The sequence below is a fragment of the Micromys minutus genome (assembly GCF_963924665.1).
Source record: "Micromys minutus genome assembly, chromosome: 4".
Taxonomy (NCBI): domain Eukaryota; kingdom Metazoa; phylum Chordata; class Mammalia; order Rodentia; family Muridae; genus Micromys; species Micromys minutus.
Window position 1 is genome coordinate 22,969,780 of NC_137973.1, and position 25,120 is coordinate 22,994,899.

The 25,120-nt window shown below is 43.7% G+C and overlaps 1 protein-coding gene across 2 annotated transcripts in view; it reads left to right on the plus strand.

Moving 5' to 3' along the window:
• The window catches only part of SH3D19 (SH3 domain containing 19), a 142,340-nt gene that overhangs the window by 77,839 nt on the left and 39,381 nt on the right, over positions 1-25,120 (plus strand). Inside the window, exons 3-5 of one of the 2 annotated variants that reach the window (XM_080915123.1) lie at positions 18,579-18,619; positions 22,512-22,551; positions 23,990-24,032. In XM_080915123.1, the coding sequence (XP_080771249.1) occupies positions 22,536-22,551; positions 23,990-24,032 (59 nt within the window). In that variant the 5' untranslated portion in view covers positions 18,579-18,619; positions 22,512-22,535. The remainder of the gene's footprint in view (positions 1-18,578; positions 18,620-22,511; positions 22,552-23,989; positions 24,033-25,120) is intronic. The other variant, XM_080915122.1, reaches the window with a different exon arrangement.

Below are 25,120 nucleotides of genomic sequence, written 5' to 3' on the forward strand. Positions count from 1 at the left end.
CAAATTTCTGTTTGAATGCTGAACACTGGAACGAGCCACACATAAAATTGGCCATCATAGGCTCTTTGGACCTTAGGATAAGCAGACTAAACCCACTTACATGATGTCATTTGATGTCATTATTACCTGTCAAGGTCAGGTCTCTGTGTCTCTCTGACTCAGAAAATGTTGATATTTTGGTGCCTGTCCATTTTTGTCATAAATAACGCACAGTTAATATTGATTGTGGTCCTGAAGAGTTCTGTCATTTTGAGACAGGTATCTGATTATGATAAGATTATACATAGTGAAAAGAGCCTAGGAGTTGTACACGGCTGCTGATCTTGCTTTATCTGGACCAGAAGTGCCCGGGGTTGTAAGGAACTGTGGGTTTTGGCATGATGATGTTTTCTTAGACTACTTGAAAAAAAAAAGTTAGAGATTTCAGTTTCCGAATTTATTCTGACTTTTTTTTTTTTTTTTTTTTTTTGTGGTATAATCAGGCCACTTCATAGGAAACTGATTGCATTTCTTTGGAAATAAGCCCTCACCTCCACTCAATCACACAGAGAATGACTTTACACACACACACACACACACACACACACACACCCTTGGAGAAAAAGACACTAAGGTCTGATCACAACATTGTTGTCAGGGTGCTCCTGGTGGTTTGGTGAGTCAGCTCTTAGGAGTCGCTCTGGGAATGACCCGGTGTTATCCTGCCTGCATTGAGGGTGCTGTTTCCATAGTTTTGAGCCATGCGGAGACAACTGTCACAAAAGCTGACCCCAGGCAATGATGGAGGCTGCTTGTAGCTGGTGCTTTGCTCTCTGAGAACTCTCCCCAGGCCCGGTAGCAACACATGCACCTTGAGCCAGTCTCTCCCATGATCACGTACCTTCTGGATGTAGCTGGTGAGCCCCTAACCTGCAGGATTTGCTAACCAAGTCTTTAATTAAGCTTAAGTTAGAAGACCCAGAGCTCTAAAATTAACGTTGTTCCGGGCTTGGAAGTCTTGGGATTGCTGGTACGTGTGTGCAGATGCAGGCAGTGTCTAATCTTAAAGATGAGAGCTGTAACAACGGGAGGAGTTCAGAAGTGGAAAGGCTCGTGTCCCTCCCGTGCCGCACCTTATTCGTGCACGCTTCTCTGTCTGTTAAGAACCCTAGAGATAAACTTCACACGCTCATAATTAAGCTCCTCATTTCTTTAGAGCTTGAGGAGGTTCCAGATTGATTCAGCCTCACATGATAACATGACTCCATTAAAAGAAGCAACAGCAGCAATGTTGCAACTTAGAAATGAAAGCGGCAACCCTGGCGTTAATACTGGCTTTATCCTCCCAGACTGTGGCTTTCACGCCGAAATGGATTTGGAAGCCATGAATACATTAGGAAAACAGAGCAGAGTGGAGCCTTGGCGTGTTTACAGGCAAACCAGGTTCTGCCGTCTCCTACAGGAAAACTCATTGCACACTTGCCTCAGTGAACAATAGGTATCTTTGTAATTTTGTTTTCTTAAGCCAACAACGGTTAAAAATATTTCTCATGCAGGATTTCTTAAAACAAAATGCAGCCAATCTTTTCTTCAAGACAAGGTCTCTAGCCCTGGCTTGACTTGCCTTGGACTTGCCAAGTAGCCAAAGATAACCTTGGACATGTGACCCTCAACCCTCTACCTCCCATGTGCCACCATGGTGCTGGGAACTAAGCCCAAGGCCTTGTGCCTCCCAGACAAGCATTCTGCTGACTCACTGTGTGTCCAGCATTCTGCTGACTCACTGTGTGTCCAGCCCCTTTATACCCTTCAGATGGTTACCTCTTTCTTCCATTGATGCCTCAGATTTAAGTCTTCAAGCCCATAGAATGTTCACCAAAGAAGACAGATTCTCATGGTTGCTTAGCAATTAACCCATACTTTCTTATAAGATGGACTTGTGTGCGTAGGTGTGCACACAAAGCTAGGCATGGACTTCCTGTGAGGCAGTGAAGCACAGTGGTAAAGCACCCAGGCCTTGAGTCAGAGTGAGTCAGTCACTGGCACTAAGACTCTGAGCATTCCAGTTACACAGACTTTCTCATCTGAAAAGTGAGACCAAAACTACTTTCTGAGTCTGGATTGAACTGGCTTGAACAAGTCTTTGTTTTAGTATTGAAAGTTAATAAATAGGACGGCTGACCCCCTTTGCTCTTGTTGGACAGTGTCTTTGTTTTGCACTAAGAAGGCTTAAATTGAATCCTACTTAAACTTCATGATTTCTAAACTTGGTAGGTAGACTAGGGATCATCTCCTATAACTCCGATAACACATGATCTAGGCAAGGAAAACGGCATTATGTGACATGATACTGTTCACACAGTGAGTGTGGCAGGACTGAAGTTGGGCCTTGGACTTGTGACTCAGTTCAGTCACTTTACATATTGAATCACAGCCAGACCACAGGGCCTGAGCCTTGCATTCTCCCAGAATCCTGTGCAGCCTCACACAGATGGATACTTCCTATGTAAAGATGGGTTGTCTCTCACACGTCTCTCAGATTTGTTTGCATGAACAAAAAAGCCTTAATCCCAGCATTTAAGTCAAGCCTGTTCAGGGTGGGGGTCAAACCCAGACTTTGTGTTCCACAGCTGAGCTACACATTCAGCCCCACTTTATATTGGTTTTGATCTTTAAGAAAGCGACCTGGGGACCTACAAGATGACTCAGCAGGTAAAGTTTGATCCCCAGGACCCAGGTAGTTGAAGGAGAAAACTGGCTTCTGCACCTTGCCCTCTGACCTCCATATGAGGAAGTAACTACCCCCTCCCCAATAAATCGATAAATACAATTAAAATAATTCAACGAAAACACAGCCTTTATGGGGGTTAAGGCAGGATTGACTACACTAAGGCATTGGAACAAACACACACAAGAGAGGGAACTTCTGTGACCTCATGTCAGAAGGAGGTCAGAAGGATTGTGATTTCAAAGATAACTTCTTGTACTGAATTGCATGCACACATCTCCCAGTGTCTTCAGTGGCAGGCACCATTCCATTCTAGTCAACATTGCGTCTTTGTCAACAGCTTTCTCCTGTGATGGATATCGGGTTTGTTTATCCATAAGGTGTTATTTACATGTTTGGCTTAAGTATGGGGGATGGACATGTGGCATACGTGCAAGTGTGCAGGTGTACGTTCAAGTATGGCAGCCAGGCTGGGTCGGAGGTGGGGCAGTGGCTGTTACCTTACTCTTCAGAGGCAGGGTCTTTCTGTGAAGCTGGAGAGAGGCTGGCTGTCCCCAAGCCTCAGTCAGCCTCCTTTCTCCAGTCTTTCCCTGCCATCCCACACACAGTGCTGGGCTTATAGGTTCATGTAGTCATGCCCTAGTTTCACAGGGATACTGGAATCCAGATGCATAGCTGCTTTGCAAGCACCCAAACCCATTGAGATGTCTCTGCAGCCCTAACTTTAAAGCCAGCCAGCCACACTAGCCTGTTTTCATAAAGATTTCAGAAAGAGGTGGGTTTTCTTAGAGTTTCATTGAAATGAATGTATCATTTCCTTGCCTGTAATTTTCTGTAGAGTTAATCAAAACTGTATCTTAACATCCTTATGTTTTTGAGTTAGGTAAAAATACTAAGGACAAAAGAAAGTGAAGCAGGGACTTTTGATAAGCAACAGCCTTTACTTAACCCTGTGCATTTAGAGATGCAGCCAGGGGCTGTTGGTTTCAGATCTTGTGAACTTGAACCATGCCTGTTGCATATGAAAACAGAAATTTAGGGGGCTGGAGAGATGGCCCAGTGGTTATAGAGCACTGGCTGCTCTCCCAGAGGTTATGAGTTAAATTCCCAGCAACCACGCGATAGCTCACAACTGTCTATAATGGGATCCGATTCTTCCTTCTCATATGCATGAAGATAGAGTGTTCATATACAAAAAAAAATACATGAATAAATAAATTTTTAAAAGTTATATCTCAATGTTTAATTTTATAAAACACTAATTTGGTATTAAATAGATGTACTGGAATTCTTGTACAATGGTCTGTTGAAATTGGAATTCACTTATATTTATTCACTTACTCATGAGGCAGAGGCAGGGGGATCTCTCTGAGTTTGAGGCCATCCTGGTCTACATACCAAGTACCAGGCCATCCAAGTACTCATAGTGAACCAAAGTAATGGGGTAATTCATACTAATTGTTAAGACATAAGATCTTTAATTTAAAAGAAAAACCTTCATAATAATTTTGTTCCAGCTGAGTTATCTTAAATATTACTGAGAAAAATAAATCTCACTGAGAACTGGCAGTCTTTGCCACTAATACTTCCTTTTTTGTAATTCATAGACTTAGATATCATACTTTTACCTGAGTGTGTCAGAGTGGTGTGCCTGCAAGCCGACCCACTCTCTAAGATGGCTGTGATCTCATTTGGGATTGGGGATTTGATAAGGGGTTAATACCCTGAGGAAGAGCCTTCTCAGTCAGCTTTAAGCATTCTTGTTCCGTTTTATTTGTGGCAAGGGCATATGCTACACCTGGCCAGAGTCTCTCCTTCTACCATGTATATCATAGAGATGCTTCTGAGGTCCTCCAGCTTGGCACGTGCTTCACCCACTGAGCTGTCTCCATGGCCCCATCACTCAGCCTACAGTGAGACTGTGTCCTGTCATTTTCTGGTACTTCCTGTGAGGCTGCTATAACTCCTGGCCTTCCTGTCATGGAATTCCCACCCAGTTTTCTTCAGACCCTGATTTTCTGAGTTGTGGTCTGTGTGAGAAATGTGGACTTCAGAGTAAAGCTTGAGGTGAGCCTTAGGTTCTTACCTTGCCATCGACAGTTGCAGGTCACTGTGCAATTGCCCCACCGCACACTTCTCTTCCTCCTCTTCCTGGGGTTCTGCGCAAACAGGAACAGCTATAAATCTCAGGGGAATGTTGTGGCCTTCGTTTCAGTGGGGGCCCTGTCTGTAACAGAATGCCCAGTGTTACCAGAATAGCTGTCATTTCATCAACAGCAGGAATAAAACATGGACTATGATTGAATATCTTTTTATTAATACTCGGTGGCATCTACACTGGGATAAAATAGGCTGAATCACGGGGTGAGAAAATAATGAAGCAATAGATACAAACGCACAAAACCAATTTAAATTTCTATCTTAGAGACCCCCCAAAGCCTCTGGTTTACTAATAACATACATTTTGAAGCTCAACTGAACCACATCTTTGAAAAATAGACAATTCTTGAGAATGTTCCTCACGCTGGTAGCTGTGACCAACAGTGGGAATGAAACATGAGTTCCTTCTAACAATGCAAGGGTTTGTTCTCCTTGGGGAATCTCGACAGGAACTCCAGCAATGTGTAGGCACAAACTTTTATGCAAATATTTAGAAATGTCTCCTTTGCATAAGCAAGACTATCAGGACTCCCACAAGCTAATTTCTATTCCTTGCAAAGCCACTGGAAAGCCAAGAACCCATCTGGTAGCTACAGGACATTGGAGTCCTTTAAAATGATGACCATTGCTAGCTACATGAAATGCCCCAGAGGTAACGTCCATTTCTAGACTTGGGCAGCCAGAGAAGAGCAAGCCTTAGTGTAAGAGTATCTTCATTCAAGGACAACGACTGTTAATTAAGACTGCAGGTAGTAAGATGGCTCCTAATAAGCAGCCTTACATAGTCAGGATACCTCAGAGCATCAAGAAGAACCAGGAAGGAGAACAGGAAGGAGAGAGAACAGCAGGTATGGAGTCTGTCATGGTGCGCCATCCAGTGGAGAACCAGGCAAAGTATCCAAATGCGTTCAGGGTCAGCCTCTGCCCAGAGGATGCTGAGGTCACACAGGCCAGCTTTGAAGTAACCGCCCCGCTACACAGGGTGGAATGCTGCTGCAATGTAAAACCTGTCCCACCCTTCTTCCCTCCACACTGGAGGTGTGAATTCTATTCAGCCATTTTTCCCTAGCCTCACAGTGAAAGGGCCCCAAGTATAGCTAGTCTGTGCTGAAGCAGGAGAGCACACAGGACCAAACAGCACTTGTAAAAGGTAGACAGGTTACTCAGTATTCAGTGTAAATTACTGTTGAAGTCTCAATTTAAGATTCTCTGTGGTCTGAATGTGTCTCCCCAGACTCCCTTATGCTGAAGTCTTAGCTCCATGTTGATGGTCTTTGCAATGGATCATTCTTTGTTTTCTGTTTCAAGCTTTTAATTATTTTATCTTTTATGTGTGTGGGAATGTGTGCATTCATGTGAGGTCAGAAGTTGGGTGTCCTAGCTTCCTGTATTGTTTAAGAGAGGGTCCGTCCCCAGGCTAGCTGGTAGGTCCTCCCATCTCCTCAGCCCCACAGGTAGGCTCTAGAGCAGGGTTTGGGTTCAACAGTGTTCCTCAGTAGACACGTGTCACTTTGCTATGTGAGGACAAGGACAAGGCAGTCTCTATGAGCATGAAGCAGGTCTCCATCATGTATGAAGTGCTTATAATTGTCACCTTGGTCACGACCTTCCCAGCCTCCAGATCCATGAGAGAAAAAAATCCCTGTTGATTTTAATGATCCTGTGAGTCTGTAGTACTTTTGTTGAAGTAGCCTGAATAAACTGATCGTAAACACACACACACACACACACACACACACACACACACACACACACGCACACAAGAACTGACACATTTTTACAAATTTGCTTTTTAGACACTGGCAATATTGAGAACTAAATTATATTCACTCATAAATCTTTTTGGTCCTCTGGTGTTTTAGCTGTTTGGTTTGGTTTGTTACTTTGTTTCAGACAGAGTCTCATTTGTTAGCCCAGGCTAACCTGAAACTCAAACTAAGTAGCCAAGCTGATTTTGAACTCAAGGCAAATCCTCTTGCCTGAGACTCTCTGAGCTTATAGGCATCAAGTACCATGTCTGGCACAGAGGGATGAGTGAAACATCCCTCCTCTGTTTGGGAATTATTGTCGGAGTCGGCAGTGGTGGGCTCAGTGCCGCCAACAACAAAATGAAAGCCTTGACATTAAAACAAACATCTCAAACACACAACATGCAACACACAACAACACTAGACAACTGGTCTATGCCTCAAATGCTAATGAGAGCCGTCCTCCCAAGTATGTAATTATAATGTAGCACTGCCCAGCCACCGGAGCTCCTAACTTTACACAATGGACACAATGCTCTGTGTGGTCTGTACATTGTTGTCTTTATCACCCTGTGCATGGGCACGAGTGTGGAGGCCCGGAGGACAGCTGTGTGGGGTCACTTCTCCCCTTTCACCTTCAAGTGAGCTCTGGGAACCAAACTCAGATCAAGAAGCCTCAGAGCAAACACTTATCCACTGAGCCATTTTGTCAGCCCAGTGAATTATTTTAAAATAACTTGCTGTGGCCAAAAGCAAAACAAAATAAATCAATCGGCTCTTGTCAATTTCAACACCTTTGAATAATGAACATTACATTTAAGCCATCATCCAATCAATCACTTTGTGAAATCAGCAGCCTGAGGTCAGATTTATTTACCACTATAGGAGAGAAAATTCCCTGGATCCAGAGTTGAGTAATAAAATGACTCAGGGCCTGTATGCAGTGTCAAAGCTGTTTACAGAAATAAAATGACCTGTTTCCTAAACCACTCCTGCTGAGGCATGAAAATAAAGCAGCCTTAACAATCACACTCAATGTGCACACCAAGAACTTTTAAGATTTATGTTGTTTTATGTTATGTGTGCTGTTTGTCTGACCACCAAACGTATGTCTGTCGTTGGAGGCCAGAAGACACCAGGTCTCTCTGAAACTGTACTTACAGCCAGCCATGACCCACTATCTATGCTGGGACTTGAACCCAGGTCCTCTGGAAGAACACCCAGTGCTCTTAACCACTGAGCCGTCTCTCCAGCACCAACACTTTTTCAAAGGACTTCACATAATTAATTAGTATTTCTCGGGAGCATTTGTAAGGCTCCAGTGTTTCCAGTCCCCTGGGTGCTGGGGACAAGTGTAAAAATGAGCGTCTGCCTTCAAAAACTTTATTTGTGGGGAAAAGAGAAGTAAACAGTCAACTAAACAAACAGTTAACAAAACTTGGGATTTTATTGCGGACTAGGAGACAGGGACCACCTTTGGACACTTGGAACCTTTACAAAATAATTAACAAATGAAGAATTAATCATGGGCCATTTCAAACAAAGTATATCTAAAGGAGACGGCATTGTCAGGCTCAAACACTAAGAAAGTGTATCTTCCTCTCCGCTGATACAAAGAGATTGAACAATGATTCCCAGGAGCAAAACTTTGCAGACATGAGTGGGAGCATCCACCTTGCGTTCAGAAGCCAAAGCCAGAGCCACCCCTCAAAGGACCCAGCTGGCCCGGGGCAGGCGCGCACAGAAGCCCTTGCACAAAGTTAATCTGAAGGTGTAACCAATGATAACATCACCATCTAAACACTAATTGTTTGTCTGCCCATGGTCTTTCCCACTTAAAAATTTACCAACAAGAGAAATAGGCTGAAATGAACCTGTGCACAGCTCTGTGAATGGACAGGTAGACAGTTTGGTTTGGGGAGTTGGAAAGATGACTCCAGCTGTTGAGAGCACTCGCTGCTCTTACAGAGGACCAGGGTTCCGTTCCCAGCACCTACTTGGTGGCTCTAAACAGCCTGCAACTCCTGTTCTAGAGGATCGAATGTTGTCTTCTGGCTTCTGAGGGTACCGGACAAGCTCATGAGGTACCTCCATTTGTTCATACACCTAAAACAAAAAAAAAAGTAAATGTTTTTAAAAAGTGTGGGGCTAGAGAGATTGCTCAGTGGTTAAGAGCAAACTGCTGTTTCAAAAGAAGCGTTTGGTTCCTAGCACCAGGTAGCTAAGACAGATGTCTAAGTCCAGCTCCAGAGGAATCTCAAGGCCTTGCAGGCACCTGCACTCCTGTGCACACATGTACACACACATACAGACAGACACACACACATACACAACTAAAAATAAGCTGTTCTGGAGCTAGAGAGATGGTTCAGCAGCTAAGAGCACTGACTGCTCTCCTGGAGGACCTGAGTTCAATTCCCAGCAACCACATGGTGACACACAACCATCTGAAATGAGATCCGATGCCCTCTTCTGGTGTCTGAAGACAGCTACAGTGTACTCACATACATAAAATAAATAAATCTTTTTTTAAAAAGGTGCTATAGAGAGTCAGAGCCAGCTCACTGCCATCAGGACTCAGGGCCTGATGAAGGAACTGAAAGGGTCTACAACCCCATGGGAAGAACCACAATATCAACCAACCAACCAACCCTTCTGCAGCTCCCAGGGACCAAAACACCAACCAATGAGCACACATGCAGAGACCCATGGCTCCAGTTGCTTATGCAGCAGAGGATGGCCTTGTCTGGCATGAATGGGAGGAGAGGCCTTTGTTCCAGTGAAGGTTTTCCCAGTGTAGGGGAATGCCAAGGTGCCAGGGCGGGGAGTGGGTGGCTGACAGAGGGAGCACCTTCATGGAAGCAAGGGGAAGGGGGTGGGAGGGGGGAAGAGGATAACATTTGAAATGTAAATACAGAGAATATCCAATAGGGGGGGATGTACTGTAAAAATAAGCTAATCTTTAACAAATTACTTCCAAAATAAGTTGACCTTTGAGGGCAGAAGGATAGGTGCCATGTCCCTAAGAGAGACCCTACAGGAAGTGCAAATGGCAGAGCAAAGACACACCATTGAGTAACAAACGCCATATAATTATCCAACATCAGTCCGAGTTTTACTCTCCTTATTGATGGAACGGCATCCCACAGCTGCTGTGGTAACACGGCACGGTCTGTTCCCAGCAGGTTCCCTGCTGAAACCAAGGCCTTTCCCTAGAGGTCTACAGCTGTTTCTGTCTGAGTGCAGCCATGTCCGAGGACTGATTTGACTGAGCGAGACCAAGCTAAGAAGTGAGCAGCAGTGCGCATACCTGTAGTCTTAGCTACTTGAGAGGACAGAGGCAGGAGGATTACTTGGTTGGAGACCAGCCTGGGAAATATAGCAAGACCAAGTCTTAAAAGTTAATTAATAAGTAAAGTATCTTTAAATGTTTAAGACTTTTTCTTCTGTATACAAGTGTGTCTGTGTGTGCATCATGTGTGCACCTTTGGAGGTCAGAGGAGGGCATCAAATTGTAGGCAGTCGTGAGCTACTGTGTGGGTTTTGGGAAGTAAACTTGGGTCCTCTGCAAGAACAGTCACTTAGCCATCTGTCCAGCCCCATAAATGATACTTTTAAAAGTTATTTTGGTGTGGGAAACATTGCCCTCCTTTTGTTTGGAGGGAGTGGTAATTGGGAGACATCTGTCTCCCTATGTGGCCTGTGCTGCTTCCCAAGTCCTGGGGTTACATACCGCTGTGCCTGTCTTATTGTGTCTTATAATAACCTGTGCATTCTCTTACCACCGAAGGTGAAAAAGAAAATCTTCCTATGTCACTAACTACTTCATTTTCAGAAGTATCAATTAATATTTTGATCAATTTCAAATGCTTTAAATGTGTGTTTTTCTTGTCTTTAAGAACAAAAAATAAACAACTCCCATGCCTCTTGGCAGTTTTATTTTAGAATGGGGAAACATAAACTCATGCTTTCAAACTGGTTTCTTTCCCCGTTGTTTTCTTTGAGTGACTTTGTATCAGTCATAAAGTTTGATGTATGTTTCCGGTAGGATAGTGTACTGATTGACTGAGGTGACTCTAGTCTCGTCTGAACAGTACGGGTGCTGAAGTTAAGACTCCTCCCAAATGCTCGCATGCATGCACATGCCCTGGTATAATGTATTCAGTTGCTAGCCCAATTCCAAATGTCAGCTGTTTCTGGAACTTCAAGTTTGTTCTTACTGAATTTTTTTTTTATTTTTTTGCCTACATCATCAGTAGATACTAAAGACCTGTGCTAGGAATTTCTGTCTGGTAGATTTCAATATTGGTTGTTTCAGAATGGTTTAGCAACACTGTCAAAAGAAGGGCCAAATATAACAAAAATTGGGGTATAGAATATATTTCTTCTTCTCATTCTTTTTACTTTCCTCTCTCTCTCTCTCTCTCTCTCTCTGTGTGTGTGTGTGTGTGTGTGTGTGTGTGTTATAAGTGTGTACAAGTGTGCTTGTGTATGTATGAGCATACATGTGCTAAGGGGTGTTCTTGCACATTAGTAGGCCTGCGTATTGAAGTCTGGAGTCTTCCTCAGTCACTTTCACCTATTCACGAAGGCCCGGCCTCTCAATTGAACCCTTCGATCACTCGATCACTCATATCTAGTCTAGCTTGCTCAGCGAGTCCCACCTCTGCCTTTGGAGCCCTGGGATTACAAGTGGGGTGCCATGTGCACCAGACGTGTGCCTGTTTCTGAGGTCAGAGTGCTGCTCCTGTGCTTACTCATGTAACCTTGGAGGGATCTCCAGCCCCTCACATCTTTTTTTTCTATTTTGTCTTTTTAAAATATGTAGGAGTGTTCTGTGCATTTTTGTCTGCATACCACGTGTATGCAGTACCCACAGGAGCCAGGAGAGGGCACTGGATCCCTGGGACTAAAGTTACAGACGCTTGTGAGCCACCATGTGGTTGCTGGGAATTAAACTTTATCCCTCTGGAATTGCAGCCAGTGCTCTTAAGGATTGAGCCAGTTCCTCAGCCCCACCCACATCTCTTTAACATGGTCTGAATTGAAATAGTCTACTGACCAGATACAGATATCTGCATGAGTTTCTTTGACTTTTCAGTGTCTCTAAAGAAACAGATAATCTTTTGGGCCATTTAAAAAAAAGAAGGGGGGTTACTCATATCTGCTGTTTGTTTATTCTTGTAGAAATGGTAGGACTCTGGGTATAGACTGTAATGAAAGAAACATCTGCCTTTAATTTATTGTTTTTTGTTCTGACCAAGTCACTATTTCTGGTTTTACTGCCTGGTTTCTCCGAGGAGGCAAGACCTGCCTGTCTACCACAGAAGTTGGTAACTTGGTTTCCCCTGAGATCCACAAAGAAGTGTTAAAGGGTATGTGTCACACCACTGCTTATCAAAGGAGAGTGACAGCTATCAGGGAACAGGGCTTCTCTTCTGATTGTTTGAAGTTCTCTTCACAACCTCCCAGGCATTGTTGAATACGGTATAACTTGATGAGTCCATCTCCATGAGGTTCATACATAAATAGGAGGTTGTGTTGCTGTTGTGGAACTTAGTATGTCAAGAATTCTTATGAAAAGCTCGCTGTGATATAGTTTAAATTTAATGTTTTGGGGCAACACCATATCAGTATATTGTTTATGTTAGGATATACATATGTATATGTGTGTACATGTGTGTATATGTGTGTATATGTATATGTGTAATACACAGAGAGAGAGAGAACTTGAGAAAGAATTTATGGTCTAGTAGAGAAAATAGTATGCAAAAAAATATCTCAGATGCATGGTAACGATTAGGTTGGAATTTTAAACCAGTTCTAAGTTTTGCTTCGAGAAAACAGAAATACAAATTAGAAAGTCTCTCGTCATCAGGATCTCACTAAAGGATAGCCTTGTGGGACAGGGACCATGGCTGACTGGGTTTGTTGCTTTGGTGTAGTGCCTTGATTAGCATGGCTGTACATTTTCTTGGTTGAAACCTAAAATTTATTTCTAATACTCTAACAGTTAAGTATCCAGCTGTTTTTTGCTTGGGGAGGGGGAGAAGGGTTCAGGGAGTCATAAGCTAATAAGCCAAAAAATATTGTCTAATATTCCTCATACAGTAGATTATCTTTCAAAATTACCTTTTACCAATAAATAAATCCTTAACAATAAAATTAATTTCTGTCACATTGCTACATGTCTGAAGAGAAGAGGGTTGGACTTTAGCCCTGCTTTGTGATTAGGTTTTCTTTCCTTCTTTTCTGATGCTGAGGCTGGGACCCAGGCCTTCTGCACACTAAGTACCCATTCTACCATTGGGTCACACCTCTCCTTTTTAGTTTTTTTTTTTTTTAATAAAAACATTTTTTAAGATTAGGCTAGGTTAGCTGAAGAGGAAAGATAACACCCCCTCAACCCCTCCAAATAAAAAGGTTAATTTCAGTTACTCAGTTCTTTGGTTCACTCAGTAGGTGTTAATTGAACACAATTGTATATCAGACCTATAGTTCTTTCTGTGTTCACATTTGAAGAGGTCAAAGGTCATGTGGCACATATTACAATACATGCCACCTTTCTCTGGCTGACTGGACATTATGTTCATACCTTTCTCTGCAAATGAAATCATGCCTGCTCCCCATCAGAGACCAAGCCTGACCCAGACACATTTTATCTGATGCCTGTCACATAGGATGTAATACCGGATGTAATAAGGCCAACATCCACCAGTGCTGGTAATAAGGCCAGTCCTCCAGTGAGTGCCTCGTGCTTTTTAAGGTGACGCTCCCTGTGAAAAGCACCTCTTTATCTTCCTCAGTCCTGGCAATGGATTCAAGGGTCAGGACCCGTGAGACACACACTCCACCACTGAGCTCTGTATCCCGGTTGTTGAGCTTTTGAGCCAAGGTTCTCATTGTGTGTCCAAGACTGGCCTTGAGCCCTCCTCAGGGCTGGGATTTTAAGCATGTGCCACCAGCCCCAGCGAACAGTTCCTGTTTTCAGACACGTTGGGCATAACTGGGTATTAATCCCAACAGGACAAACCCAGCAGCAGAATTTGAAGATCTCTGTGGGTTGTGGGTGGAATTCACTGGAGCTGGCTAAATTACATTTCTTTCTGCCTGCAAGTGGGATTAAGCTCACATTAGTTCAGCGAGCACATGATGCAGTTTCACCGAATTGCTCTGTGAAAATGGAGAGAGGCCATTATTTCTCCCTGAGAAACCTGCAATCTAATTAGGAAGTCAAGACATGCAAAAAGAGAGAATTAGGAAAGACGGGGCAGCACGCTCCAATTTTAAATGTTCTGAAGTTATAGCAGCTGAAAGCATTTTCCATGATCTTTGAACTTTCTATAGAATTTCTGTTTAATAGACTTAAAGCAATATGAGACTAAATCTACAGAGCTCACTGGTCTCCACAGACATTTTGTAGAGCACATCCTGCAGGGTGACGTAACAGGACAGAGGACCGTCTGTGGTTACGGCGGGAATAAGAACTCAGCACGGAAGTCTGTAGTTCACTTGGTGCTCTTTACCTTTGCTTGGTCTCCGTAGAGATGAGGGATACAAGGAGTCCGCCTTGTGAGACTTGGAGTGTTTGCTAAATGGAGAACAGCAATTCCAACTGGCATGCAAAATACTTGTATTTCCGAGGTAGGGCTGTGTAGTTCTAGGCCAGCCCAGCGGGCGCTGACTTCGTCTCTGAAAGTTTCAGCCTGGTTGGGCATGGAGCACAGTTAGGGGCGCTTCATTGTCACGGGTGAAGCCCTGGGTTCAGACCACAGCACCTTTAAGAACACTATCAGAAATTGGCTTGTCAGTAGTGACCAAAAGTGAGGGCATTTGAACTCACGGCCCTTTTAGATTTCAGAGTTAATTACACAGGACCTTTGTTTGATTCTGTAGCTTCGGATTTGCTTTACTATGTTGCTTTGTTTGTTTTTGGTTTTGAGGCACAAGCTTGCCAAGTAGCAGAAGCTGACCCATAACTCACTGTGAACTCGGGCCAGCCTCAGCCTCACCCAAGCAAGGCTTGGGATTATAAATGTGCCCATCACTCCCAGATTAGAAATTCTTTTTTGTTTTGTCAGCGATTTTAATTTTAGCAAAGCCATCCCTTGAGGCTGGAGCCATAGCTCACACGTGGGTTAGCATGTGACAGGTTGGTCTCTGGAGCGCAGTCAGCCCCTCTAGAGTGGAGAGTCACTCCAACCGGATCACAATCCATTTTCTTTGTTTTGCCTTTTAAAGATGGAGTTTCATGTTACCCAAATTGTCCTCAAACTCATTCCGTAGCTAAGGGTGAGTGTGAAGTTCCTTCTGCTTCCAGGGTAATAGAGTTACGGGCCTGTGCTTTTACATCGGATGTCTGTGGGGCTAGAATCAAATCATGTGCTAAGCAGCCCTCTGCCAGCCACATGCCTGGGCCCCCTTTACAAGGCTCTGTCCCCTGTTGCTCAAGTGTGAAGCGTATCCAAGTCTTACTTGAAGACTCATCTTGCTCAGGTACATCCTCTTGTTCTTCACAACCTATCGCATCGAGCCCCACAGACTGCTGGAATATCCTTATTCCTTTATATCTGCGGGACAGAATACGTGCAGAACACTGTTTCCCTTTCCCTGTTACCTAATATATTGCTTTAAATCAAAAGTTAATACATGGCGGTACAGGTTCCATCCAGCACACACAGCGAAGAAGCACGTGCAATTTCACAGGACACACAAATAGACTCACAATAAAATACAAGCACAATTGTTTTGACTGGTTAATTCTGACATCTCGCCTATTCAAATGACTGACTTTCCATGTTCTGTCCTGGAAAGACTTATTTCTCTGCCTCATGTCAGCTATACTCCCGATTTTCTAGGGATTTTATTGTTTCTAGAAACCAGTCTCCTCCCTTCTCTCCACCCCACCTCAGCCTATTTTCTCACACCCAGACCCTGATCTTGTCATCCTCTGTCATGGCTGTCTTGCCTCCCCAGCCAGAAGTGGCGGTGCTGGCTTGCGTCCCGCCCACATTGATCCCCCGGCTCTTTATTCCTTGCTGCCAACACTGGCTCTCACTAGTACTTTTAGCTGTCACAGATGGAGGAGGCAGAACATGGCTGCAGCCACTCAGTCAAAGTTCTATTTTTGGGAAATGCGAGTTCAGTGAATTAGCACATTCTGTGAGTGACTTAAAGACCTTTATCTGAAGCACCCAGAGCCAGAAGTGTTTTAGATTTGGGAGTCTTTCAGGTTTTGGGATGTATGAGTGGACCTTGCCTGTGAGCTATCCCTAAAAGTGCTCAAAGGTTTGGAAAAGTTTGGATTTTAAGACCAAGGATGCTCAACGGTGACATAGGGTTCAAAGGAGACTTGAAACTATAGCAGTGGATTTATCTCCCTGGCTTTGCTGGAGCCGGCAGGTGACTTAAACAGCAGAAATGGTGTATCCCACTGTTTTTGCTGAAGTCCGTGGTGGCGGGAGGCCTGTGTTCCTCTGAAACCCACAGTCAGTATCATCCTGCCTTCCTGGTGTCTTTGGTCACCAGTAGTCTTTGGTGGTTCTTAGCTCTGGGCAGCATTGTTAATGTCATGTAGAGCTCCCCCCTGGGTGTCTCTGTTGTCTAAGCATCCAGCCGTACAGGATTATGTCCTGTGTGATTTTATCTGAACTCGTAATACTTGTAATGGCCCTATTTGAGATAAGCCACGAGCAAAGGCTTATCTCAAAGGTAGCATCACTAACGTGGCTTTATGAAGGAAGATGCAGTTCAACCATAACATCCCCTGGTTCCACCCCATCAGCACCCCTTCCTCTGCCACAAGGATAACAAAGGGCTTCTTTCACTGAATTTCATTCCGGATATTTAATACAGTTCCGGTGAGCTGAGAGACTGCAGTGTACTCACACAGCCTGTCATAGCCTAGATGTGGCCATGGGCATTGTGTGCTGAGATGTATATGTGGGTGAGGGACTCTTCTACCATATGGTGTGGAGATCCACCTCAGGTCCTTAGCAACGAGCACCTGCTGGCCAAACCATGGGGCAGCAAGCCTCAACCTATTCACTTCTCAGAGCAGTAGCTTCTGCACTACCTTACTACTAATTTGCTTCTCAGGTAATTGTTTTGTAGAAGGCCTTTAAGAACACTATCAGAAAACATTTGCTTCCTGCTATCCAAGAGCTTCAAGAACTTGTCTCTCTTCCTTCGGAAATAATGCATCATCTTAGTTCATTCTCAGCCTTCCTAGCGCTGCGACCCTTTAATATAGCTCCCCGTGTTGTGCTGATCTCCAAACATCAAATTATTTTTGTAGCCACTTTATAACTATAAGCTTGCTACTGTTATAAATCCTAATGTAAGTATCTGAGGCACAGTCCACAAAGGGGTCCAGAGCCGCCCGTTGAGAACCGCTGCCTTAGTTCATTTCGTGCTTCCATACAGAATGCCATAGACCAGGTGGTTTATAATGAGTAGAAATGTATTAGCTCCTGATTCTTTGGGCAACTGGGATGCCAACAGCTGAGGAGACGGGATCTGGGGAGGACTTTTCTTCATGGAAGGCAAAGGGGCCGGTGACAGATAGCATGTGTGAACAGGAGGCAGATCTAGCTCTTCTGCGGTGAAGTCTCTCCTGTAAACTTGATGGCAGCAGGGCCCGTACAGCCTGGTCCTCTAACCAGGTCCTCCCAATATTGGTTTGTGGGAGTTAAGCTTCTGATGAAGGAGACGGGTTTATAGGAGATGTTTTCAGGAGATGTGTTTAAACCATAACAACGTTATCCTTAAAGAACCCTCCTTTAAATAAACGGATACCCTGAGGTTTCACTTTACCTGCTTATGAAACAAGGCATATTTTGAAAGAACATACATTTTTAAAGCAAGTATTTTAGTTATTTGGTTGATGTGAAAAGATGTCATGACCAAGACAACTCCTACAAAAGGAAAACAAAAGGAACCATTTAATTGGGGTTTTGCTTACAGTTTCAAAAGGTTAATCCATGACTGTGGTGCGAAGCAAACAGGCATGGTGCTGGAGGAGTTGAGATTACATCCTGATCCACAGGCAGAGAGACAGACATACAGGCAGATGCGTGCACGCATTCGTGCAACACACACACACACACACACACACACACACACACACAGGGCCTGGTGTGGGCTTTTGAAACCTCAAAGCTCACCCCTAGGAACATACCTCCTACAACAAGGACACACCTAATTCCTCTCAAATAGTTCCATGCCCTGGTGATGAATCATTCAAATTTGGGGGGCAATAGAAGGGGGGAATCATTCAAGCCACTGCAGCAAGTATAATCTTTAAAGAACATTCTAAAAAAGGTAAAGAATGTTATAAACAAATTCTTTGTCGTCCCCTCCCCCAAATTTTCTCATTAAGCTGGTTGCCTTTTTCCCCCCTTAATGTTCCAAAGATCATTTGACTGAGTAGAAACAATACTAACGTCAAACACGTCATAGCTAGCGCATCTTGACCAGCGCATGAGTGCACTGGAGAAGAGGCCGCAACTTTTCCAAGAGCACAAAAAAGCAGGAAGCCACAGACAGCTGCTGAACAGAACCCAAAAAAGTGGGAGATTGCTTTGTTGGGTTGAGCTGTTTTAAAGCCCGACCTAAAGAAGAAACTGTTGGCCCTTGGATTGAATTGCTATTCAGATAATGATGTGGCTGCTCTAAGGGTGTAGGAGAGCAATGTAAAGCTCTTGTGAGCACTGTGTAATAACACGGTCTGGTGAGGAGGAGTGGCCAGAGTTTTATTGGGAGATGTAATTTGTAGGTTTCTGTGAGAGCGATTTTAAGGCATTGTAATAAAAAAGGCAATTTAAGGTTTTTCATTAATTTTTGTTCTGTAAAGATCCCTGTAACTAATGTCTTATACCCCAAAAAGACCTGGCATTTTGAAAAACTATTCTCCACAGGATTGATGAGTGTGTAATACATTTTCTCTCTCTCTCTTTTTCTAGCCAAGGACCCCTGTCATCCATTAGAGCGGTAATCAAGAGATGTAAGTTTGTTTTCTTCTGCTCTCCATTGTCCTCTATGGCTGTTACAAATGATGGTTGAAATTCCCAACAAGTCATTGTACATGATGAATCTACCAAGGACCCAATAAGTATAGCCTCTCCTAAGAGTTAATAATGTATTTTTGACAGCTAGTTTTTCACGATCATTGCATAATAATCCAGTATCTCAGAATTATACTTTTCCCCTCATATAGTCAAGCAACTTAAAACAAACCTGGAGCAGGGCACGGGGTGGACACGCCTGTCACCCTAGCACCTGGGAGGTGGAAACAGGAACATCCAGAGTTCACAGTCATCCTTGGCTACGTAAGGAATCTGAGGCCAGCCCGGGATATATGAGAACTTGATTAAAAATCAAAACCAGAGGGGTGGGGAGATGGGTCAGTGGTTAAGAGCACTGACTGCTCTCCTAGAGGACCTAAGTTCAATTCCCAGCAACCACATGGTGGCTCACAACCATCTGTAATGGGATCCCATACCCTCTTCTGGTGTGTCTGAAGTCAGCCACAGTGTACTCACATTAGATAGATAGATAGATAGATAGATAGATAGATAGATAGATAGATAGATAGATCTTTTAAAAAAACAAACAAAAACCTTAGTGTGGCAGTGCAGTACCAACAAGCGGATAGGATTTTGTGTAATATTCTTTCTAAAGTAAGAGAGCTCTAGCTTCTGAATTTAAATATTAAACCCTGTTCCAGAGAGGGGCCTCAGTGGCTAATATCACTGGCTGTTCTTCAAGAAACCCTGGGTTCAATTCCCAGCACCCACATGGCAGCTCATAACTATCCATAATTCCTGTCTCAGTGGATCCAGCGCCCCCTTATGGCCTCCAGAGGCATTGCATGCACAGGGTACCTAGACAGTCGCACAAGTAAAACACTTATACACATAAATAAATTAAATAAATAAATAAATAAATAAATCCTGGGGGGTTGACTAATTTAGTCTCTTTATGAAATTTTCAAATGTAAATGCAGTCTGGCAGTGGTAGCGCACACCTTTAATCCCAGCACTTGGGAGGCAGAGGTAGGCAGTCTCTTGAGTTCAAGGCCAGCCTGGTCTACAGAGTGAGTTCCAGGACAGCGAGAGAAACCCTGCCTCAAAAACCTCAGCAGATGATTTTTTAAAAAAAGAAGAAGGAGGGGGAGGGGGATGGGGAAGGGGAAGGAGAAGGAGAAGAAGAAGAAGAAGAAGAAGAAGTAGTTGGTGGTGGGGCCATATAAACGCCTCTAAAGATGGGGTCATACTTCTGCATATAGAAATAGATGTGCCAGAGTAGAATCCTCTCTAAACTTGACATTCACAGTCTATGTCTTTACCTCTTGGCTGGCACTTGATAATTTGCTGCTGGTATAGGATTTTAGCCTTTTGTAAATATAGTCTTCAAAAAGGTCCTCTATTTAAACAGAACATGGATTGCCTGTTGCAGAAAAAAGTAAAGACAGGGTTTTAGGTGCTTTACTCAGTATCGGAGTGGACACCACCACACTAAAGATAATACAGCCTATGTTTAGGGATATGGGTTTTAATATTTCATATTAAAGTATCCACATGTCGTGAAGAACATGGCTTTGAACAGTCACAGGGAGAAGTCAATATGATGACCATCCGTAAAGCTGTTGTCTTGGCAGAGAGAAGGTCAGTGGTTAAGAGCTGTTCTTTGAGAGGAATGGAGGTTGGTCCTCAGTACTCGCATTAGGAGAAAAAGATACAAGAGGCAGTCTTGTGGTGTCACTTGCAGCTCTTCCCTTTAAGGGACAGTGATGGAGGAGATGTGTGGTCACCTTTGTGAAGCCTCGCCTGCTGAGGAGACAGGGTGCTGCCATCTTTCCTCTCCTGCCTGGGATGTGAGAACTCTGTTAGAAGCTGCACTTTGTCCAACTCCCTGGGCTCCCAAGATGGAGTGTGCTTAGACTGGACACGGTAAAGGGAAGGCAGTTGAGGATAAAGGAGCAGAACAAAGTCAAAAAGTGAAGCCAGAGTTGTGGGAAAACCAGAAGGCTGCCTTTGGGACTGAAGGAGTGCTCTGTGAGAGGATGTGAGGCCGAGAGGCAGAGAACAGGTCAGTGGAGACAGCAGCCACTGTAGAACACGTCAAGAATGACTAGAACCACATTTGGGAATAAAAATAAACGAAGGGGCGGCCGGTGTTCAATACAGGAAAGTCTGGCAGAGAGAGCCTGGTTGGAGGCTGCCTAGGATGGGGAAGTCTGTGGCTGGAGGGGAAGCAGTGTTCTGAGAGGTCAAACTGGAGTGCAAGGGAGCTGGCACAGCAGCCCCAGCAGAGGGGAGGAGGGAAAGGGAAGGGGGAGGAGGGAAGGGGGAGGAGGAGGAGATGATGAGGAAGCAAAGGGACTTTGAGTTCTAATGACTGGTTCAACTTTTAATTCCTGTCACTCACATGGTAAAAAAAAAAAAACAAAAAAAACTACACGTTTCTCTGACACTAAGCAAGGCAGATGGATGGATACACTGTCCTCATTTGTATAAACATATAGTGTGGGATAATTAACACACACACACCCATTGTCCCTTTTGCCTATTCTTTAAGAATATTTGCAGGGCTGGCAAGATGGCTCAGTGGTTAAAAGCTGGATGCTCTTCCGGAAACCCCGAGTCTGATTCCCAGCATTCACATGGCAGCTCACAAACATTTGTGATGCCAGGCCTAAGTGATCCAGTGTCTTCTTCTGGCCTCTGTGGGCAGCTGGCAGGCACAGAACACACAAACACACATGCAGGCAAAACATCCACGTGCATAATTACCGATGGCTGTGAGCCACCATGGTGGGTGCTGGGTATTTAACCTGGGTCCTCTGAAAGAGCAGCCATTGCTCTCAACCATGGAGCCATCTCCCTAGCCCCTAATTTAAAGAAAGCAACAAACAATTATTATAACGATTCTCCTGCCTCCCAAGTGCTGAGATTATATAGGTGTGTGTCATGACGCTTGGCCTTTTTTTTTTTTTTTTTTTTTTTTTTTTAGCTTTTTAGACAAACATATCCCTAGAATTCAGATTTCTCCAACACCACTATCATACCATAAGCTGGAATCTGTCTTGCATTAGGCAGATTATGAGCTGACCCTGATTTACAGTTGAACGGAAGCTGAAGTCAGGGAGGTTTGGTTCACAAGGTAGATCTGCAATGTGGAAGAGGCTTCCAGATTTGATGGCCACAAGTTTGCTGCTCTGGATGCCCTTGATGTCACATCACATGCATCTGCTCAACCCGTCCAAAAAATATAGCCACTGAGTTCTTAATTACTGTGACTTTTACCAATAGGGTGGTTCTATAGTAAAGATATTTATAATATAAAATATTTCAACATGTTTGTTCCCTCTAGTTATTTAGTAGGCTATTTTAAATTATTTAGAATGAGAACTAACAACCAACTCACCCAGTTCTACAAGAAGCTAAACTAGTTGGAGCAGCAAGCTGCCCCCAGCCTTGTGGACTACCACACCTGTGTGACCATGGGTTGCTCACACCTCTCCATCTCTCCCTATGGTTTGAGGAGGATCAAAGATGGTCCGTCCAGGCCTATGGTCCTACCAAAGCTTAAAAGGTTCTGTGTTGATGGTAACATTACAGACTTTCATCTCAACTTGTTTCTTACCATCTAAAACGGTGGCCCATCAACTTTCTTTTCCATTTAAGTGTTCAGAATTGGGGGGGTGGGCTTGGAGGTTTTGCCCACTAAGGGATCTTTAGAATGTGTTCCTTGAGAATAGAGTGACTAGGCTCTTGGGGGAAAAGCAACACAGTAAGGTGGTCTCATTGCTGAATTCCTTATAGAGCTTAGGCAACTGGCTGGCCCCTTTCCCTCCCTCTCCTCTTCTGTAACCCCTTCTTTTTCTCCCTTAGCACTCATGACTAGTGTACAGCACAATGCCCCGCGGAAGAGGTATGTCCATGCTGTAAGACTGGAGTCTTGGGGAAGTGCTGTATCTGCTGATTCCAGCTTTAGTGGTAATGGTGGGCATACCGCTGACTGCCGTAAATGCATGTGACTCTGACGCAATGAAATCTCCTTACCAATCAGACATCCCGTGCAGAGCTCTGACCTCTCCCCTCCCAGCGGACAACATTCCTCCGTGTGGCTCAGCTCTGACTCGAAGGCCTCCTGTCGTTGAAGCCCAGCAATGCTAGGAGCATATTCCAAGTCAAGATCCAGACATGGGTCTGGGTGTCCGATCCTGGGGCCTCGGCCTTTGCAGCCTGGCGTCGGTCGGTTCCACTGCCCGAGCCCTGAGCATATCCCGGATCTCATTCCTGCTTTACTGGTTGCCACTTTTGGCAGCCATGCTTAGGGAAAGTTGGAAGATATCATTGAGATGCATGCTTCCAATTTTTCCAAATCGGAAGCACCTGAAAAGTGTAGTGGAGAGGGGCTGAAAAGCTACCGCCCAAGTAGTCTGTCTCTCGAACAAATGTCTCTGTACACAGTCTTTACAGTAAAGTATTTAAAGATCCCACCTGCTAAAGGGATCTCTGAAAAGAAAGATAATATTCTGTTATGTTAAAAGGATCTCCAAATGTGCCATAATTTTCCTATTGAATTGGCTTGCCTTATAAATAAAATTCAGGAAATTAAAGCCAGGAAGATTTTATTTGAGTCAGGTGAATAGATTCCTAATGTAGCCCCGGCCACTGGAACTCACTGTATAGACCAGGCCAGCACTGGGCTCACAGGGATCTGCCTGCCTCTGCCTCGGCACTGGGATTAAGGGTATGCACCACCACACCTAGCTGTCATGGAGATTTTTGAGTTTGAGACGTAGGGAGAGTCTTGATTGTTCCACACCCAAAAAACTGTGTGTTATAAACACAATTGAGAAGGTGTTTTGAGTTTATTTATCTTTCTTATTATTAATAAAGCTACTGGAAAGGTCAGAAAAGCTAAAAATATAGGTAAAAATTTCCATTACTTCTACACTTTTTATAATAGTAATAAAACTATTGTATTAGTCCTGTAGATAAAATTTAATTGTTTTCTTCCCATTGTTACTTTATGTCATGATCTCAGTGCTCCTACCATGCAGTTTCTAATAACTCTTCCTTGTTCAGTCTTCACGCTGTCAATTTCAGAAATACAGACAATATTTTACTCACTATTTGAAGCCCATTTTCTTCTGCTATGCAAATGTGATCGTAACTGACTGTCATATTTAAAGATCATTTTGATTTGTTTTTCTTAGCAGTATTAAAAGTAATATTTTCCATGTGTGTCCCATGTAAGCTAACTTTTTTGTTAACTTCTTTCTAATTCTATATTCTATAGAAATATAATCTTTATTGAATGTACTTATCTGGTGCTTCACTAGTTTATCTTTCTCTCGTAGCTTCTCGGACCTGTATTCAAAGTGAACTTCATCGGGATAGGAGGTATGGTTATATTTATTATAGGGAATATATTCTGATGTATAAAGTATCATCAATTGGCAGATTATTTTACCTTCATAAGCAGTGCTATACTGAGTTCTACCTCATCAACATTTTGAATTCATGCATAAGTTTGAGAAATGAAGGTTTTGCTTAAGAGAAACGACACAGGCCTTAAAAGGTTTGTTGTTGTTTTGTTGGGGGTTTTTTTCGTTTTGTTTTGTTTTTGTTTTTGCTGGATTCAATTTTAAGGTAATTGTTTAACAGCTATTGTATGTGAAACTTTATTATAATAATGTAGAGAGATAATTTTTCTTATACGTACTCAACAGTTGTTGCCCAGATGGAGGGCAGTACAATAGTACTGAGGAATAAGGTGAAGAGGCGGCTGGGTGGTGGGTATGCGGGTGATACATAACCGATTACAAAGAGCAGTAAATCCTGGTGGTGGCGCCTTTAAGTCCAGCCCTCAGGAGGCAGAGGCAGGCGGATCTCTGTGAGTTTGAGGCCAACCTGTTCTACAGAGCAAGCTCCAGGACAGGCAGAGAAAAAAAAAAACTTTAAAGAAACAAGTGTGTGTGTGCGCGCGTGTGCGTGTAGAGAGAGAGAGAGAGAGAGAGAGAGAGAGAGAGAAGAAAGTTAAAGGATAGATGAATGAGTGAATGAGTGAGTGAGTGAGTGAAAGTAGATAGACAAATAGAAAGATGGAAGGGTGGATAAAAGAATGGATAAAACGGACTGGAGAGATGGCTCAGAGGTTAAGAGCACTGACTGCTCTTCCAGAGATCCTGAGTTCAATTCCCAGCAACCACATGGTGGCTCACAACCATCTGTAATGGGATCTGATGCCCTCTTTGGTATATATACACTGAAGACAGCTACAGTGTATACATAATAGATCAATAATTTTTTTAAAAGGGAACAGATAAAGTTTATGAGTCATCATCTCTGCTTTAAACTTGTCTAAAGTACAGTAAAGAATAATGAATCGGGCTGGAGAGATGGCTCAGTGGTTAAGAGCACTGACTACTCTTCCAGAGGTCCTGAGTTCAATTCCCAGCACCCACATGGTGGCTTACAACTGCCTGTAA